The 19,987-nt window shown below is 36.6% G+C and overlaps 1 protein-coding gene across 3 annotated transcripts in view; it reads right to left on the bottom strand.

Annotated features, from left to right (window-relative positions):
• Positions 1-9,282: 9,282 nt before the first annotated feature.
• SH3YL1 (SH3 and SYLF domain containing 1) overlaps positions 9,283-19,987 on the bottom strand; it is a 40,064-nt gene continuing 29,359 nt past the window's right edge. For all 3 annotated transcript variants that reach the window (XM_419926.7, XM_015284931.2, XM_040697620.2), the window contains exon 10: positions 9,283-10,718. In XM_419926.7, the coding sequence (XP_419926.2) occupies positions 10,519-10,718 (200 nt within the window). In that variant the 3' untranslated portion in view covers positions 9,283-10,518. The remainder of the gene's footprint in view (positions 10,719-19,987) is intronic.

Here is a 19,987-nt window from a genome sequence, read left to right on the forward strand (position 1 = left end):
TCTCCTGCCAGTATCTCTGATGCGAGTGCTGAATGTAAAACTTGAAATCAGTACTACGGAAGAACAGCTTCTATCTACCATTTGCTCAGAGAAGATATAAGGTTAAACAGGGGCTACTTACATTTCTACACTGATATTACCAAATCATGTTATTCTCAAAAGGAGGTTTTCCTGTGCCAGTTCATTCTTTGGCTTTCTTGCTGCGTACACTAACCTGGAAGTTTGTTTAACATATACAGATATATATTGAATAATTGTTGACTATATACGACCCTTTTTATGATTGCAGGCAACTTACATTTTCCAGTTCTGTTTTGGACTCATGGCGTAACACCAGTGAAATGGGAAATAGCTAACGACTGCTTGTTCTGTTCTTCTAAATTTTGCCATTTTGTCTGCTCTCCCCATTTCTCTTTAAGCACTTATTTTTCTTCCTTCCCCCACGTTGCAATTAATGCTGAAAAACCTACAAGACTAGGGAAGTCTACTTTTTTATATAAAACTACTTTGTTTAGGTCTTATAATTCCTAGAAGGAATTACCCAGGCACTCAAATTAAAGTCAGGCCCACATCATACCTGCACCCTGAGTTTTATCTGGCAGTGTTCAAGTATTTTGAAAGTCATGGGAAATGAACAGACCTTGAAAAAATATGGATATCCCAAATGTTGATATCATTGCTGTAAACTTTTTCATTGCTCTGGTATTTGGAGTACTCTACACTGTTTAATTTGGGCTATTAACATTCCAAATGAAAGTAGCAAGAACTCCACCATGAGTTTATCTTTCTTTGAGTAATCTTAACATGCACCTAAGTCTCTGGTTAAGTTTCCAAGAACCCCATGTCATGGTTATATTTCACAAGCACATTATCTACCCTCTCTGCTTTAGCCATTTTACTTACACTGCCTAAGTGGCCCCCCTGGAAGCACTCTCCAGTGACTATGTAGGGAGCTTGGTCTTATAATTTTTCTCTTTTACATCAGAGCAAAATTAGATCTTAGAGCAGACAAAACCAAATTATGCCAATACGTCCAACAGCATCAAGTTAGAGTTTTGATCCTTTAAATCTTATTCATGCAAGTAAATCATGGTCATGGAGTGGAAAAGAAGAGAAGCTGTGTTATTAAAGGTCACGGGACCAGGGCTTCAGAGTATCTATGGCTTTCAAATTCCCATGCTCAAGCTCTTCCCCCTGTTGCTATATTTCAGCCAATTTCTAAGCAATATTTTCAGCATAATAAAATCCTGAACTTCAAAGCAGGCTCTTTTTTTTTTTTTTAACAGATGTAGCGAAAGCACAGTTACAAAAATAAACATCAACTAATAATGTAATAATGATGGAAAGGGCAAGATTCAATATAGTTCAAAGAGGTTCAGTTCAGCATTACCTCTTTGCTACAAACCACGTATAAATACATACACACATGGAGGCACTAATAAAAATTGCTACACAGAATATACCCTTAGCTATCCAGTCCCTCCACTTTATTGCCTGCTTATGCAGTATATGCAGTAAAGCCTCCTAGCAGTAATTTAATAATTCAGTGAATACTTACAATAAAGATACTGAAGAATGGGATTTGAAAGTCTTCTTTCTCAGCACCAACAGTTTCAGCTGACTTCACATTCAAGCCTGACGCATCAGAACAGTAGAGCATAGGGAAAGTCTACATTTTCTTGACTATAAGCAATTACTAGGCTGCTACTATTGAAATGCTAGGATGACAGAACTACTTCATAAGTGAGAAGCTGCAAAATGTTGCTGAACAGTAGAAGTCTCGAGCTCAACCACCTGATATGCATTTGATGAATGTTTTACTTTTCCTCAGTTTATTGAAATTATCTTTCAACCTTTTTCCCCCCCCACACTTAAAAAACTCCACCTTAAAAAAGAAAATCAAAACACTTTCTATTTTAAAGAGTTAAAAAAAAAAAATGGGCAATTCTTGTGAAAGGGAGTATTACATGGAAAGTTCCATTCTGCTGAAAAATTTAGTTTTGTCAAAACCAAAACCTACAGATGTTATTCAAAGAATCAGAAAAGAACTAAGAAATGAGAAAATTGCCCTTTCAGGACCCAGGAGTTGGGATGCTGGTCTCCATATACTTCTTGATATTTATGCAAGGTCACATCCATTGCTTCAATTATTTAGGTGTGCCCATGGTATGCACATAGGTGTAAGTCTGGGACAGGGCTCAAGTGAAAATGTGATGAATTTAAAATTTACAATCTGAGAATATAAAAATTATAGACAGCCTTGCAGTCCTTTAATGCCTACTGCAGCGTGTGGAAAATATCACTTGAGGTCACCTTGTTCCAGCGCAACGTCTTGCAATAGGTTCTTTGTAGTTAAGTTTGGCCATTATTTGAGTGGAACTTGGGAAGGTTTCATCTCATCTCATTTCAGGCTGTCTGCTTTCCACCTTATGAAACATGTATGGGGTACTCACAGCTTCCTTGTCTTCTGAGTATGTGCTGACCTGATCTGTTGAACTAAACATCTGTTTAAAATATATTGGCATTACTACTAAAGTTAATTTTGACATAAAAGAAACATATGCCATATTTCTGTAGTATTTTAGCTATCTCTAACTTGTTACTCTTATTAGGAGTTGGCCAGTGAATTCTTTTCAGAAGTAAAGTACTGGGCTACACACAGAATTATTTCATACATTTATGGAAGTCAAAAGGTTTTATAGAAAGAAAAAGGCATAAAAATAAGATAACCTGCCATAAACAACTTCAGACAAGTACGAGTGCTAGATTTAAATAGGAAGATGCTGTTGCAGGATGCTGGCTGTATTATACAGCTGTTTCTCCAGGACATAAAAGCAAGGGTCAAAAGGATGGCGTAAAATTCCTCAGAGAAAGAAAAGTGAAGTGAATACTTTGTGGCTGCTGAAGAGGATATTGAAAGAGGAGGGAAAGGAAAGAGAAAAAAATGCAGCCAGGCACTCTGACAAGCACAAAGACAATGCTACACTGAATATACAGAACATGTAAGCAAAGGATAAAGAGAGATGAATAGAGATTTCTTGTCTTTTTAACCTTTCTCTAAATGAGCAAGAGACTTCGAAGAGAAGTAATTCTGCATCACTGGTCATAGGTCCTTGGATGAAGAGGTATTTTCTGCAGTGTCAAACTGAGCTTTGCTTATCTTGTCTTTCCATCTGGAAATAAGGACGTGCAACCATGGGTGCAGTTTAAGATTAAACAAACTGTGATGATATTTTCTGTTACAGAAGGATGAGAGAGCAGCCTTACTCTGGAGCACTGACAAATCCTTCCCACTATTTTCATTTATCTCAGTGAAATGCACATTCTTCCTTTAAACTTCCAGGTTTCAGGTCACACTCCAGAGGAAGAATTCACTTTTCCTTCGTCATTCAAAAGCTTACTAAGGGGCGTAATACTATTCCAGAGCCAAGGCACCAGGAGGAATTCATCACATTGTTAATGCTTTCCGTTGGTAAGACTCGTCTTTCACCGCACCATGTAAATAGGCATAAATACAGATCAAAAAGGATTACTCTTTAATGGAATCTGCAATATATATTCAGTTCTTTAGGCACAAGGAAAATACCTGTATAGGAAGAACACATCTTTGCAGTTCACTAGAGCACAGGACAATTGTAGAAGAGAGATACAGACAACTGGAAATCCATTTCCAGACGGAAATCTGAAAGGTGTCTTGAGAACCTGAACATTTGATTTTCTTCCAGAAAAACCAATTGGAAATCTTTATCTGATATAAACTTTGATATGTTGTACTGTGCAAAATCATGCTTCCATTGAAGCACATGGCAATGGTCCTGTAGATTTTACGGGTTATTGCGGAGGAGTTGGACTAGATGACCTTTCATTATAATCCAGCAAGGAACTCTCTGTCTTTGATGGAGGTGCATGGCTTGCTTTAAGAACAACAGCTCAGGCTTTACTAGGGAAGAATGAGTCTTTATCTATGTGACAGAAATCCTAGTTGACAGCGCTGTTTATGCTACAGAAAATAATGACTGCTGACAGTCTCAAAGACCACCCAGTGGGTTATTTACATTTGAAACATTTGAAATCAACTCTGTTTAGATAATGTTTCAGTTTTGCATCTGGCTTGCCTGCACGTGTTGCTTGTACGCTGTATTAAAGTTAGTACATCTCACTGGAACTGTAATCAATAATGTCCAAGTTTCATACTGTCAGCCAGGATCCATTAATATGAAACTGCTGAGTTTCATGTTATACATTTTGTTCATTTGGATTTTAGAGCCCAACTGTTAACAGAAACCTCTTTGTGTTTAAAAACTGGCTTTTTAGAAATGTAAGTGAATACTATTTAGGCTTTTTATTCCGACATCGCCCTTGGGAGAGGAATATAAATACAGTTTTTAATATTATAAGATGTAGAAGAAAGAAATTCCAGGCTAACTGAGTTCCTCAGTCTTGGTATGTCCACTGTTGTTAGGTATTAAATTAAGAGCCCTAGACTAAGATGGCCCATATAGCAATTTACGATTTGAACAATTTTAAGAAATAACATCTTCTCCTGAGATCTATATTTTCTTCAGTTCAGGCAGTTCTCTTTTCAGCTTAATATCTTCTACCTCTTTGTTTTGCCAATAGCATTTCTAAACTGATCAAAAGAATAACCCGAATGGTGTCTTTTAATCTAAAAGAAAGGTCTGGACACAATTGTCTCTATGGAGAGTCATCAGTTAGATATATATATTGTTATCTAGCACTTATGTTAGTACCAAAAAAGGCAAAGATGAAATCAGATATCTTGGATTTGTCAAAACTAGCAACAAATATTAATATCTCATGTTAATTCTTGTATTTGATGTAGATATGAACTGATGTTGCTTTTAATCATATCTTTCCCTTTCTTAGATTTTCCATCCTTAATTCATAGTGGCAGTGATCCACAGTTTCAGTTCATGTTCCAGTTTGGAAACTCTCACTAATAGGATTTGAAATTTTGTCTTCTTGCTCAATTTAGTAGGTCATGGAGAAAAAAAACATACTACTGAAATGCAAGATGTGAACATTCATGTAAGGAGAACATTCGGAAGACTTGTGAGAAAATGACACAAGGGTAATAGTTTCAGGAACAAGTCAATCTTCTCTACTGCGGACTCCAGAATGCACTTTAGAAGGCTTTTCATGCAACTTCTCTCTCCTGACTGATTGCTTTGGAGAAACAGAGATCTGTCTAGGAAGCATTCCTAAGCCTACAGGTATCTGAAAGTAGGTGGCACTAACCTAGGTCTATTTCCCAAAATAAAAATATTCTCTAGATGATCTGTTGGTTGGTGCTGAATACTCTTCCCCTACCCATTCATTTTTAGTATTTATCAGCAACGTGGCAGAGAATGCTTCTCCCCAGAAGCACTGTCCCTGGAAATCTATGTTTTAATGGAAAAAGCCTTGCTACAAGAGGAAAATTCTTGACATCATGATAGACTCTTACTTAATCCAAAGTACTGTTCCAAAAACTGAGAGGATAAAACAAGGAAAAAGCTCTAGGGTTTTACATTTTATTTAGAAAATTATTTTAACATTATCTAAAGAGCAATTGTGACTAGATATCCTCAAAAAGAGAGTCTGTCTCTTTCGGCTGTCACATTCATGACCATACATCAAGCGGCCTATACAAGAGGAGATGCTGGACACCGCAGAGAAATCTGCAAAGGTCAGGGCTGCTTCAGAGCTTCAAACATGTGAGATGTTTGGGATAGCTTTTCAAAGGACAACATTAACTAAACAGAAGAAGACATAGATGATAATTATTTTCATCTATGTTATCATGGACTGATGCAAAATAGGTCTCCTTTCTGCTAGTGTGAATTAATGGAAAGGTAAATTAAGACACAGGCTTGTGTGCATGATGGAGATGGAGAAAATATTGTTTGGATGGTAGTCAGAAGCATACAAATACATCAATCATCTCTGTACTACACTGTAATTTTGAGTAGCAGCCTGGCTCTCAGTAAAGCCAGCAGAGTAAGAGAGATTTTCAGTAAATGCAGCACTGTTTAACGTTTGAAGACTAGTTCAAGCTATCAGAAGAATCCCAATGATTTCAGATCAGCTGGAGCATGCCCAAGTATTTTCAGCATTGCCACAAGGGGCAAAGGTTTAGTCTGAAAAGCATGTAATCACATCTGCAAAAAGACACTATAAATATAGTTTTAGGCTGAGAAATCTTAAAGCAGATTGTCCTGGTTCACACTGTAAGAATCTAATGATTGACAAAAAACCAAACTGGAATAAACAATAGGTGATCCGAATTTCTGGCTTAGCAGTGTCCTAAGTTTTAACATAAAATATGAAAGAAAAAATTGGAAACATGAAAATATAAGTGACGCATTAAAGTGAATGCCAAGCTGAGAGGAAGTAATAGCCTAAGACAGGTTTCAAAAGGTAATGGGGCAGATCTGGTTTCCAGAAAAAAGCGACCACCACAAAATGTATACCTCAAATTAAAACCAGTATTTTAGCAGCCATGATCTCTGCTTAAGAAAAGTTCATTTTGCCCCAGAATATCTGAATGAAATAAAATCCTAAGGAATAGCATCTACTGAAGAGATTTGGTAATGAATTCAAAGATGTCCTGAAACAGCTGGAACTGTCAACTTGTGACAATAACTTTGCATCCAGGTGCTTTATTTCTTTCCTTTGATAGCATAATCTGAATTCATTAGGAGATATAACACATTAAATAAAAAAAAAAGTCTAAAATGATGTAAAACTCTGGGGGAAAATTGACTAGTATTCTCATTTGGAAAATAAAATAAAAATGACTGAAGGCATAAAAATCTCTGCAAATATTGTGAAATCAGTATGTTCAGAAACTCAACATTCTAATAATGTTTGTTATATGAGCCTACACCTGATGTTACAGAGCAACATCAATTTTCAGGAATGATGTGGGAATGCAGGCTGCAGAAGCCAGCTATCTATGTCTTTCTTTTTCCCGTCCTCCTTCCCACCTAATTAACTCTTTAGCTTTACTCAAACATTTAGAGGGAAGTCACAGAAAGGTTAGGCTTAATTCCTGGTTCCTCAGGCAGGTAGATCTTCCATGTTGTAAATAGCTGTGTTTATCTCATCTAGGCAGTGCTTGGCACTCTTTCCCAAGCTCTTACAAGTTTTTGCATAAAACAAATTCTCAAGATGAAGGCTAGAAATATGCATAGGCCTGCAAAGAGAATTTGGTTTTTCCATAAGTTTAAATGGAAGGTGAATTTTGCCAAGGTTCGAAAATCATTGACAAGAAATCAACGTCAGTTAAGTTTTTATAAGGCAGACTCCAAGACTCATCTTAGTGAGACAAATGGCAGAATTCCTCTGAAGTCTGTTACAGGAATTATTATTTCTACCGTTAAGAATAAGACCTAGTGAAAGAACTGCAGTAAGGATTGCAGATATAACAGAACACTTGGATAGGAATTCAGCATTAAAGTTAGCATGCACTAGTTCATACACTCCTGACATTTAGGCAAGTATTTGCACTTAATTTTGGATGAAATGAACTAAAACCCTTTCCGAAGACTGCAGCTTGCTATTTATTTTCTTACATTTCTTATGGCATGGGAAAAACCCAAGAATTTTAATTTGCAATATTTCTAACTCAACTGAGAGCAAGAACGAACTAAAAACTCACAAATGGTTTCCCATGAACTTTTGGACTGAAGTGTTGGATAAATTTAGATTCATGAAAAAAAAAAAAATTGACTTCAAAATATTCTGACCAAGGTTTTTAGAAATGGATGCTTTGTCTGTATCCAGAAAACACTGAAGAAAGTTCTACATTTCAAAAGTTCTGTGGATCCACATATCTGCAACAAATCAACACACGAAGATGTACTTCAGCTCCCTTTCAATCAGACAATCCTGTTACAGATCTACTGCTGAGGCTACATACATCTTTTTTTTCTCCTCTTTATGATCAGATAGACATGAGCTGTTTATGGAATTGGTAGAAATGTACGCAATATGGTTTTAAGACTGTGAAGTTTGATATAAATGGTGAAAGTCTGATTTCAAAGTTCGTACAAGCAAGGTTAGAGCTACTGTGAAATTCATAGAGCTTTTAAAAGATAAAGTAAGTCATTTTTCAAGATGTTAGTACTCAATACTGATGATTTTCTTCATGATTCCCGATGGTAAGAATAAATACCTGCCATCTGACCCAACAGTATTAAGGGAAATAGAAGAGAAAATCACCAAGGATGACATTCAGCTGGACTGATTGTCTAGAACATGGAAAGTACCTGTATTATATAGAGAGAAATTACTCTTGTCTGATTATCAGTGCTTGAGCAATAAGAATTATTGCTTTACACTGTATGGCAAACAGGTATACAGGTATTGGACCAGAGAGATTATCGCGTTAGAAAGGAGTAATGAAATAAAGATCTTACCCATGTCCTAGGCTCGCGGAAGGGCTGCAAGAGGAGTGATCTCCAGACAGAGATCCTTCCTCCTTGGGAGTCAGCCCTTAAATGGAGTCTAGGAGGAGTGGAGTCTGATTCCACCCCTTCCAGTCACTCAGGTGAAATTGCGTTCACCTGTGCCCCTGCGGCTGACTCAACGCTCACCTCAGGTGGTCAATCAGAGGTTCAGGCCGTGATTCATCAGTTCCCATACATACACATTACAAGATGATGAATTGGATCTGCTCAACACCACAGCAGATGCACGTTGCTTGTAATCTCTGTACTCAGTATTAAGTATCTCCTACTGCAGAAAACTTGCTATATACCTACTTGTTTATTATAGATATCTTAGTTTAGAAAATGATGCAAGACTGCTTTTTACTGCAAAGTCTGTAGCTATAAACACTTTTGGGATTAAATCTTAGTCCAGTGACACAGGTTGATCTAGTTTATGTCAAAGGCATACAGAATCAGGCAGTATAGAATCAGAGAATCACTCAGGTTGGAAAAGACCTTAAAGATCATCGAGTCCAACCATGACCTAACCATACTACCCTAACAACCCTCCACTAAATCATACAGTTTTGTATTGCTTCGAGTTTTCTTTTTAACAACAAATGTAATTCCTTGCATTAGGCTAATCACTGAATTTTCTCTCCTATACTGCATTTAGAGGAAGAAAAGAATTACTGAAGTATAAGATACACTTCTCATTTAATATTTCCCTTTCACATTGGATTTAGTAATTAATCAGTGCTAAACTCCAGAGTCTACAGACTATCATGAACACTTAGATTAGACGACCCTCACTTTTCCTGAAGCAAAATCAGTCCAGGAAACTGAATTTACATAAACAATAATAAGATTTTATTCATAAAATATACACTTAAAATCTTTTTATGTGCAAGTTCATAAATTCTGTGTTTCATGGAAGCAGACACTTGAGATGAGTTAACAAGCTATAACAATCCTATACAAAGGCAACTATGCTGGCTGAAAAAACAAGCTAGTGTTCTGGAAATAACTACTGAAGTACTACAGCACAATTCTGCTACTGGATGCTTCAGCTTATACTGGATAACTGAAGTGTGATTTTTTTTCCATGTGGAATTATCTAGCTTCGGGGTCTGTACTCAGAATGAAGTTGAAATCTGAGAGCTACAGTGCTACATACATTACTAATAGTACATATATTCTACAAAAATATTGTCTTACCAATAATTTATTCATAATTTACCCTATGTTACTGCTTCATTAAAGATAAACAAGATCAAATATATATAAAAAAAAACAAAAACAAACAACCTTAAATAAGAAGCAGCAGGAAGAATTATATAAGCTCATTTGTGAACCAGAGGGGTGTTCTTTGTTGTGTTTCCCATCTGTAAAACAAGTTCCTATAGGAATCAATAGACATCATGTAAACTGTATCTTTTTCTGGCATGCATTTTATTAAACAAACTTCTAGAAGTGCTTAAATTCTTCAAAGATGAGGGCAATATAGGAGAAGTTATTAGAGAAGCTGAGCTGCTTAGCTGATACTGAGCTGTCTGAAAGATATTTGTATGTTTAACAATGACAAACACTGGGGACCAGAGCTAAAGTAGTTACTAAGAAAAACTGCAATGCTAGAAGTACTTTTAATATGAAGGCAAATTCCTATGCCATACCTGCAAAAAAGTATCTGCACATTTAGTAAAAGTGAAGAACTCCAACTCAGATAACTTGATGCAGATTTCAGAATATTTATTACAGAGACACATCTAGTTTTAAAATATTTGTAACTTTTCCCTCATTTGCAAAATAAATGTATATAGCACAACAGAACTGAAACTAGACACAAATGGGAGTACTTTTTATACAGTAACTTGGCTCAAAAGTGAAACTTCACCATAAAATGACCATCACCTAATGTTTATTTAAGAAATAAGCTTAAGGGAAAGCTAAGGCCACTAAATGTATTTCAATGTTATGCTGGAATAGTCTGGATCTAGAACCTCATTTAGCTAAAATCTGAAAAGTTAAAATATATGTTTCAGTGTAAATTTGTTGTTGCTTCAACATTTTCTTCTGTATAGATTTAGTCATTACTTATGGCAACATAATTGGCTGGAAAGATGCCAGTTTGTCCTCCTATTCTTCCTTCCCACCAATCAAACTGTGAACCTGTTTTGGTTGTGACTATGATTTTGTCTCCAGCTTTGAATGTCAAGTCACCTGGCTGTTGTCCTTCAAATGAATAAAGTGCTGTTACTTCTACTGGATTGCTTGTAGAGTTACCTGAAGTGAAAGAAATCACATCAAATAAAAATTACTAAATTGCACAGACAATAAATCCTTGAATAAAATATTCTTAAAAGGCAGTAGAAAACAGTAACAAAGATATCAGAATAATTTATCTAAAATGTATAAACTGCAAATGAAAAAAAAACCTTGGTTAGCCCTGCTCTTAGTAAGGGAAAATTGGATTCCGGCCTATCAGCATAACTTAGTTCATGAAACAGCACTATGCACTAAATAAAGATCAGCAGTTTTCTCTGTATGATCCATACAGAGAAAACAGACAGTGGGAACAAAAGTGGTGTGTTGGAGAAAGTTCAAATAACTCATGAAAAAGTGCACAACAACTTTAGGTTTTTGCTTAGTTTTAGTATGTCTTCCCTGTGATAGTTTCTTGACAAAAAGTGCAAACTTAAATTTTTAATTTTTTAATTTTTTAATCAATATTCAGGATACAGAATAGTAAAATTCAAAATATTCACAGCACATCTCCTTCCACTGGGTTTACAGTATTTAGGATTTTAGTATATCTAGCATGTTGTAAAAAAACCCCACAAAATACGCTAGCAGAAAGAACAGATTATTGCTTGATGTCCTTGGCTTGCACAGTGGTATTTTAGACCAATTATACAAATGGTTTTTATTCTCCTTAACTCCTTCAGTTCTTGGTGTTGGAATCATATAATAAAACTTCTGATCTAGTTTGGAAGTCATCTATCATTATCCACTCTCCATTCATTTTAAAATTTTTAGGCAATTTCTCAACATTTCATACTATTGAACCTGTAGTATAAGTGATCATCTTCAATTTGGTAATAATTGGTTGCTCTCAATTCCTTTAACTGCATGAACTATAGGAGGCAGTCTCATTGGTTTAATATTGACTGACTTACTTTAATCCCTGGCCTAATCATATCCCAAAGTGAAAATAAGTACCTAAGGGGTGCAATGGAAGACTAGTTAAGAGGAAATAATGAAGACCTCTACACAGCTATGTGGAAATAATGCAGGATATATTGTTTATATGGACATGGTGGCTGCACAAATGATCAAGCATGAAAAATTAAACGTATTCAGCATTAGCTGCATCTGCAAGTAATGTTTGTTGCCAAAACTCTACTGCAAAAGCAGAAACCCATACTCCTCCTAGTCTACACATTTCAAGTACAGAGCTGTAAGGGATTATGAGAGACATACCACTAAATTGTTTTTTTGTCAGTCTGCCCTCAGCAATCAATACCCCCAGAACTGTTTTTCTGGTTACTTTTATCAATTCAAAAGAAAGAGGAAAAATCCCCACCCCAAATACAAACCTCAAAAAAGAATCAAAGAAGATGACGATAACAAACGTATGTGCAAAGAGCATAGCTATTTTTTTCCATTTTGCTGATACACAAGAGCTGCTTTGAAAGTACTGCCTCTACATGTGTATCCTTCCATGCATGCAGAAACCTGAAAGCACCACAACTCTTTATGAACACTGATTTCCAAGTCCTTGCCCCGTTTACTACCTACTATCACTTAAAAGCATTATTAAACTATATTACTGTCAGCTATTTTATATTTCCTAGCAGCTCTTTCTCATTTTTCTCAACAAGATTTTAATCTCCGTGCTTTATTTATGCATGTTAGTAGTGTAAACCACATATAATGCATACTTACCGTCTTCAGATTATGGCATCTTGTACCTCATATACCTCTCCACGCTGAAGTTTTACATAATCTCTGGTGGATACTTAGTATACTGTATTACAATAGATGCTATATTCTATGGATGTGAAAGCATGACTTTTTCAAACTCCAGTGTAATTGATTTTTAGAGCATACAGTCAAAATCTAAACTGTTTTAAATGAAATCGTTAGAGATACACTTGAAGGTTCCTGAATACAAATGCTGAAATCTATTTGCAGCTCACACAAGATGGTGCTACAGTGCTATACACAGAGTATGACACTGAAATCATTGAGATTTATGAGTATGCATATTGGATTACATGGTGGAAATTCCTTAATTAATGGTAACTGAATACCCACAGCACCCTTCTACAAGCACAGTGGTCAAAACGGAACTACAGAGATTTCGGTTGAAGATCTGTTACTGCAGTAGCCAGCACAGATATCACTGTTTTTATAGGACAAGGACACTGGCTATGTTTATACTAATTAGCTAAAGAGTGCAAGGGCCTTTGACACTGAGGCCAGCTAGCATAGACCAGACACACATGTAATAGTAAATGCTAGAGCCACATCCAATCTACAGTCGTCTAGACTAAAGTAATTCTTCAATGGCATCCATTAATTCCCTGGGAAAGTGCTAGGTGAGAATAATATGAAGGAACTTTCAAAGAACATAACCATATTGGTAACTGAGTTATAGTGCTTGGACCAACACTGTTTAATTTACTGCTAGGTACAGATATTAATTTCACATTCTAATTTATATGATATCACATGTGTCTGAATGTCTGATGCAGAATAATTTGCAGAATTATACTAAAAATGTAAAACGCTGATTTTGGCCACTGATACAGTAGTAAAACTGAAATAATTTTCATGCGTTTGAGGTTAGTGGTGAGTTTGCTGGACATCCACCTTGAAAAATTAGCTAATTGTTAGCAATTACAGAGCTGGCAGGATCTTTGTGGGTCATGCGTGCACCTGTTCAATAGAACCTATAAGTGAATTAACACAAACTATTTCTGCTGGTTTTGAATTCATCTAAACCATAGTAAAGGAGCTTGCAAAATAATAGCCCTATGACTCAATTGTCATTCCAGATCAGTCAATTAATCAAGGATACTAATGACTGAGAGAGTACTGACTGAGAGGGTAAGCAGTGTTCATCTATTATGCATTTTCCTTTTAGGAGTTGGAACTAGATGATCTTTAAAGTCCCTTCCAATCCAAGCTACTCTATGATTCTATGATTTGATAAAGTCTCTGCTTTGATAAATGAAACGTGGGTCTGGTTTTTTTTGAAGCTGAAAAATTGTAAAAATTGTTTTCCTTGGTAGGCGACATACCATATGAACATGCAACAGTCAAGGTAGTTTTATTTTTCCGTCTTCTTTTCCTTTTCTTTCTTTTCCTTTCCTTCTTATCTTTCCTTTCTACCTTCCTCAAAATTTTTTGTACCGTTTGTATAATGCATAGCTAAAGCTTTTGTCACTTAAAAATCAAACTGAACGAATAACACATTCAACATACTACCTTCTACTTCCTTTACATTATGTAAAGAAATAGGAAGAAGTGACTGGAACTGCCACACAAAGTGCTGAGGTTGGATAAGTCTCCAGCATTAGAGATGAGAGGAGTTCTATGCTGCTGGCATAAAAACTCTGCCAAAAAGTATCATCTTACAGAGGAGCTCAAATAGAGTTCTCAGTGGTTAAATGGACAGCTAGATAATTAAGCAACCACATGAACTCTGCTGGTTCTGTAGAAATTAAAAAAAATAAATCAACAAACAGACAAAATGATAGAAAACAATTAAGGGATCTAGGCAGATGCAAACATCTATGCTTTGAAAAACAACTATATCAAGTGTCACAAATATTTGTTATCACTATTATATAGCATTCGCAGGGACTGAAAACCTCAGTTATTGCTCGTTAATTTAGGATGAGAGCTGTAACAGTGAACAGATGCAAATGTTAATTGTTTACCTATAATGGAACACACTGGGCTTTTATTAGAAAGGATTATTATTGAGTTTATAATTAAAGTTCATGAAAAAATACAGAGTAGGCTGAAGAACTATGTTAATTTTTTGGTCCTGCAAATGTTTGAGTAAGAAATTAAAACTGGTGCCAGCAGCAATGAAGATTTAATTGGTTTTAGTGGCCATCTTTAGCAAATGACTTGAAGAACATCTGCTAAGATACAATTGTAAGTGTAGATAGGGTGTGTATGCATAGATTGAACACACCAAACTGCCTGAATGATGCTTGCCCCAAACTACCATATTAAAAAGGAAGACTATCACCAGTTCCCAAATGGATATGTCAAAGAGTAGGACAATCAATTGTTCAATTCAACAGCAACAGAAAACCTTCACAAAGATTTTTGAAACAAAGTCATCACCTTAAGAAGTTTAAAAGCAATAGCAGGGAGAGAGTTTGGACTGGAAACTGCAGTAGTCAAAATCCAACTTGTTTCCACTAGAAACCACCTTGTTGGCACCCACTCTGCTGGGGCCAGATTGAGCAGCCTTGTCATTGATACTGCAACTATCCTGCAATCATCTATGGGGGTGACAGCATAGGGTGCAACCAGTAAAGATGTATCACTTTGTGCACACCTGGCCTTGTGGTGGGGATTTCTTGCCAATTTATGTACCAGTGGGCTTGCACAAGTACACACACAACTGGAATACCCACATCTCCAACAGGAGGTGGTGGAAAACATACACTTACATACTTTATGTGCATGCATGCCTGTAAATGCAATTAAGAATTCGGAGGGTTAATCATAAAAGAGCATTTAGGACTTTGAGGTGTTCATGAATATATTGCAGTTGTCTAATGTTGTAGTTCACTTGTTGTAATGTTAACACTGATCATGTATTACCAGCAATCTGTCATTAGTGAATTAATAAACCTCTCTGATCGTGGTTTTGATTTAAGCTATATTAACTGAGCAGTTCTGCTCTGTGACAGTTCTTGCATGTGTCTGCTCTCACAGTGAAGATTAATGTTCAAACTGAACGGCTCATGGCCATTGCTGAGCTTTAACTAATAACTTTAATTAAAGAGCTTGATTTAACTGTTGGTCTAGTAAGGTGGACAAGTATGCACTGTGGTAATAAAGCAAGTCTGAGAGTGTAATTCTAATTAAAATGCTAAGCTCACTAGCAGTCCCATGAGAAGCCAGGATGGTTATTCTTTCTGCAGAAATAAATCAATTTACCTAGGACTGAAAGGGTGACTGGGCTACTGGTAGAGCTAAGATTAGGTCAGAGTTCAATAAAGTAAGGGCCAATAAGAAGTAAGGGTGCACTAAATTGTGGATAAACATTATCAAGAATGAGATGAGGCATTATATTTCTTTTTTTGATGTGCTCACAATGCTCAGAGCAAGATTTGGATCCTTGCATAAATAGAGAGTAGAAGCAACAAGTTAATTAGAGCTCATTCTGAGTTAAATACGTTACAGCATCACAGTCAAAGCTTTAAAGGTGGAATTTGGCTATAGGATCCGTTTAGCAAAAGTTAAGAATTCTTAATTGTTATTAGGGATTTAATAGGTCTAGTTCTTACAGTGATTGCTGCCCCTTCTCCTTCATATTTTGAGAATTAAGGCATACTAAGCAATATTTTGGATAGAAGTTAGGAACCACAAGCATCAAAGAGACACATTTTCTGTTGAATCCAGCACATTCCTTTTGAACATAGACAGCATAGTGCAGGAAAATAAATATCCCATAGTAAATTCTGAGGGCAACACACTCACTCCTAATGACAGGGATAACTTTTAAATTAGAGTTAGAGCTCAGGCCAGTAGCAACTAAAGACCTAACATTCTGACTTAAGGAATGCAGCAACACTGGGCTATGACGAGGCTTGAAGACAGACAGATAAATGACTTAAGTTTGAATCAGCAGGTGAACCACTAAGTTCAATCTGTAGTGTTCACAAGAACAAGATCAAAGCTGGATCTGACAGGGGTGTTCTTTCACTTCTGTTTGAGCTCAGAGACATTCTTAACTTAAAGGAGGATGATACAGGAAAAGTGACAGGGAAGGAAATTAACTTTGAAGTCAGAACTCAATCTAGATGAGAGTAAAGGAATATTGAATTTGCAAAGGTCAGAGAGAAGGATATTGCAACAATTGAATCATAACAGGACAAAAGTCTGGACAAAAGTGGAGATGGAAATAAAAAGCTGCATCTCTGCAACTGTATTCAGAGAACACCCTACAGGAAGGTGAGAACTGCTGAAGAAATTCAACTCGGAAATCACATGCTCTGTAGTGATCAGCAACAGTTTCAAATTCTATTCTAAAATTTTCAGCTTGAATTCATAATTTGTTGACAAATAAATGACACAGTAAGGCAAAAAGAGATGGATCTGGGAAAGGTTGTTATGAGGTTTTTGCACAAAACAGTATCCAACAACTGAAAAGGGACAGAGAGTGGGTAACTGGTTAGGAAATCGTGACAGAAAGAATGGAGGACTGATAAGGAGGATCTCTCAGAGACACTGGAACTATAGATGTAAAGGCAGTTACAGGCACAGTCATACAGTGGAGTAGAAAGAGCACCAACATTACAAAGAAAACATGCGATCACGTTCTATCAGGTTAAGGCAGGATGCAATCTGATGTCTAATACATGCTTATAAAGGGGTTACTGGAGTCTTGTAAGTAGCAGTAATATTTACATTAGAGAACGGATGATACCAAACACTTCTAAAATACTAAGGAATCACTTGGCACCCATTACCTTTCCCAGGCCAAAATCATACTAGGGACCTGCTATCAATGCAGTAGGAGAAGTGATTGGATTTCAGTGCAAACAGCACACTCCCTACCAGTGTTTCACTTATCAGCATAACTGGAGTCAATAGTTTCAGCTGGGTGCAGGAGAAACTGCTTTAAAGAGGGTCCAGCATAATACTGAAGAATTCCAAATAGAAACATAAAAGAAGATTAGGTAACAACAATATAGACAGCAATGGATTTTATTAGATATAAGATAACGTCCAGAGAGATGAAATTAATTTAGTTGCATGCTCCCTGTTTCTGAGGCTTAGGCTAGTGTTGCCAGACATTAAATCTCATTTTGGCCCCTCTTTTTGCCCCCAATAACTCCTCAGAGAGGCTATTTCAGAGCCCTACTCCCCTGGTGGGTAAGAACTTCTTCATGTTCAGCTTCAAATAATTCACTACTGGTTACATAGTTATTTTTGCCAACATTCGATTTAGGCTCAAAGTTTTCTTTCTTGTTACTTACCCTCATGCTTTTTTAGTCATTTTTTTCCCACATCTCCAAACAGTTACAGTAAAAACAACTTAGCAACCTTGTGTCACTGACTTCTTGTTCCTGTCACTGTACTTATTTTTCTCTGCATCTTTTTAATTTACCTTAATTCTTCAAGACAATGAGTAAACAGAATAGTCCAGATAAGGTGAATTCCAAACATAAACATCATTTCCCCAACCTCCACAGTAAGATGCCTGTAGGTAACTGACTGTTCTACCATTAAGAGCACAGTGGTGATGGAACTGAATGAACACAGCGGAGATTTTCTGGAGATCATGGATTTATTTTTGAATGTGAAAGTGAAAAAAAAAATTGAGATGAATCAGCACAGAAGACTGTCAGACTGATCTTCTGATGAGGAGATAGAGTTAGGAATGCAGAAATCAGCAAAGCAAAAAGAGGAAAGGCATGGACAGCACAGAGCACTGGAGGAACTAGAAGCCACAAACAGCTGAGCCAAGAATGAGAGAAGCATTAGCGACAAAGAAAGACAGGGAAGGCTGAGCCAAGGCTACAGAATAATACAGATTAACAACACAACACATAGCTAAGGGATCAAATGCTTTTGAAAGAATGGTATTACACAGCTAACAACAAAGACTGAGAGAAATCAAAAGAAGGATGCAACATAGTTTAAACAAATGTCAATACACAGCTATAGATTCTGAATGCCAGTAGCATATTCCACACACCAGAACTCTGAAACTAGAGCCGTATAACATAAAAAAATGTTGAACACAAAAAATTAACTTATTAGTTTGATCATCATTAATCCAAAAAAGTCATCAGCTCCATAAACTATTTTAACAGTAGTAAGTTTCAAAAGAGGAGTGTCTATACACAATAATGAGACCTGTTCCAGGGTTACAGAAGAGGAAAGAAAAGGAAGATAACAAACCTAAGGCTGGGGAGATGCAAGATTAACAACAGAAAGGAAAAAAATATTTGCAATGAGGGCCTTTTTATCTGCTCTCCAACCATAAGAAGAAATACCAGCACATTAAGTAAATGGTGAAGCTATTCCAAAGAGAGAAAGGAAATGGGCCTAAAACTAACTTGTTAATACTAAATTAGAAAACAATTAAAAGCAACATTAATCAGGAAACCAAAGAACTAATTATGCTGGACTACCAATATGGACAGAGACATATGAATGTCCATTGTATGATAAAATGCTATCTCTTCATCTCTCTTTTCTTCAAAGAGTTATGAAGCTGAAACTAGGAATAGTGATAAGGCATTTTTTTTTCAGGTCTGGAAGGAAAATCTGAGCCTTTGGTTATACATGATTATAACAGAATGGCTTAGGTTGGAAGGGACCTTAAATATCTTCTTAAATATCCTCTGTGCTCTGGACAGTTACCACCCACCAGATCAGGCTGCCCAAAGCCCCATCCAACCTGACCTTGAACACCTCCAGAGATGGGGCATCCACAGCTTTTCTGAGACGTGTTTCAGTGCCTCACCATCCCTTTCATAAAGAATTTTCTCCCAGTGTCTAATCTAAATCTCTCCTCTTTTAGTTTAAAACCATTTCCCCTTGTCCTATCACTCACTATCTACGTGTGTAAAAAGTTAGTCTCCTTCTTGCTTATAAGCTCCCTTTAACTACTGGAAGCCTACCAAGATGTGTCCCCAGAGGCTTCTCTTCCTCAGGCTGAACAAGCTCAGCTCTCTCAGCCTTTCATTGTAGGAGAGATATTCCAGCCCTCTGATCATTTTTGTGGCTCTCCTCTGTACCCACTCCAACAGCTCCACATCATTTTTGTGCTGGAGGTCCTAGGCCTGGATGCAGTATTGCAAGTGGGACCTCACAAGCCAGTGTAGAGGATGACCTGCTGGTGGTCTTTTGACGCAGTCCAGGGTACAGTTGGCCTTTCAGGCTGCAAGCAAACACTGCTGGCCCACATCAAGCTTCAAGCTTTTTGTAGATCTTTAGTCTTGGTTTTAAGTAAAACAACACCTCTGAAAACAGTTTATTAACAAAGTTATGCCCTGTAGTGATTTTGGTGAAAAGTGCCATGGCAAGTTGAAGAAGCATTGTAAGGGATCAGAGGGCATATGTAAGAATGAAATAAGGCTTAGTGTTGGATTTTAAAGGAACCTTTAAGTATTCCTACATGCCAGTTTCCTGTTAGCTGTTTAGTCATCTAATATTATGTAGTACATGCTCTACATCATGACTAAATTTTGGAACTGTTATTAAGTTAGAGCTTCAAAACAACAATGAATACAAGTTTTAAATTCAAGTTATAAAGAGTCATATTCTAATGTATTGGAAGAAAG

Source organism: Gallus gallus, chromosome 3 (assembly GCF_016699485.2).
Source record: "Gallus gallus isolate bGalGal1 chromosome 3, bGalGal1.mat.broiler.GRCg7b, whole genome shotgun sequence".
Lineage (NCBI taxonomy): Eukaryota > Metazoa > Chordata > Aves > Galliformes > Phasianidae > Gallus > Gallus gallus.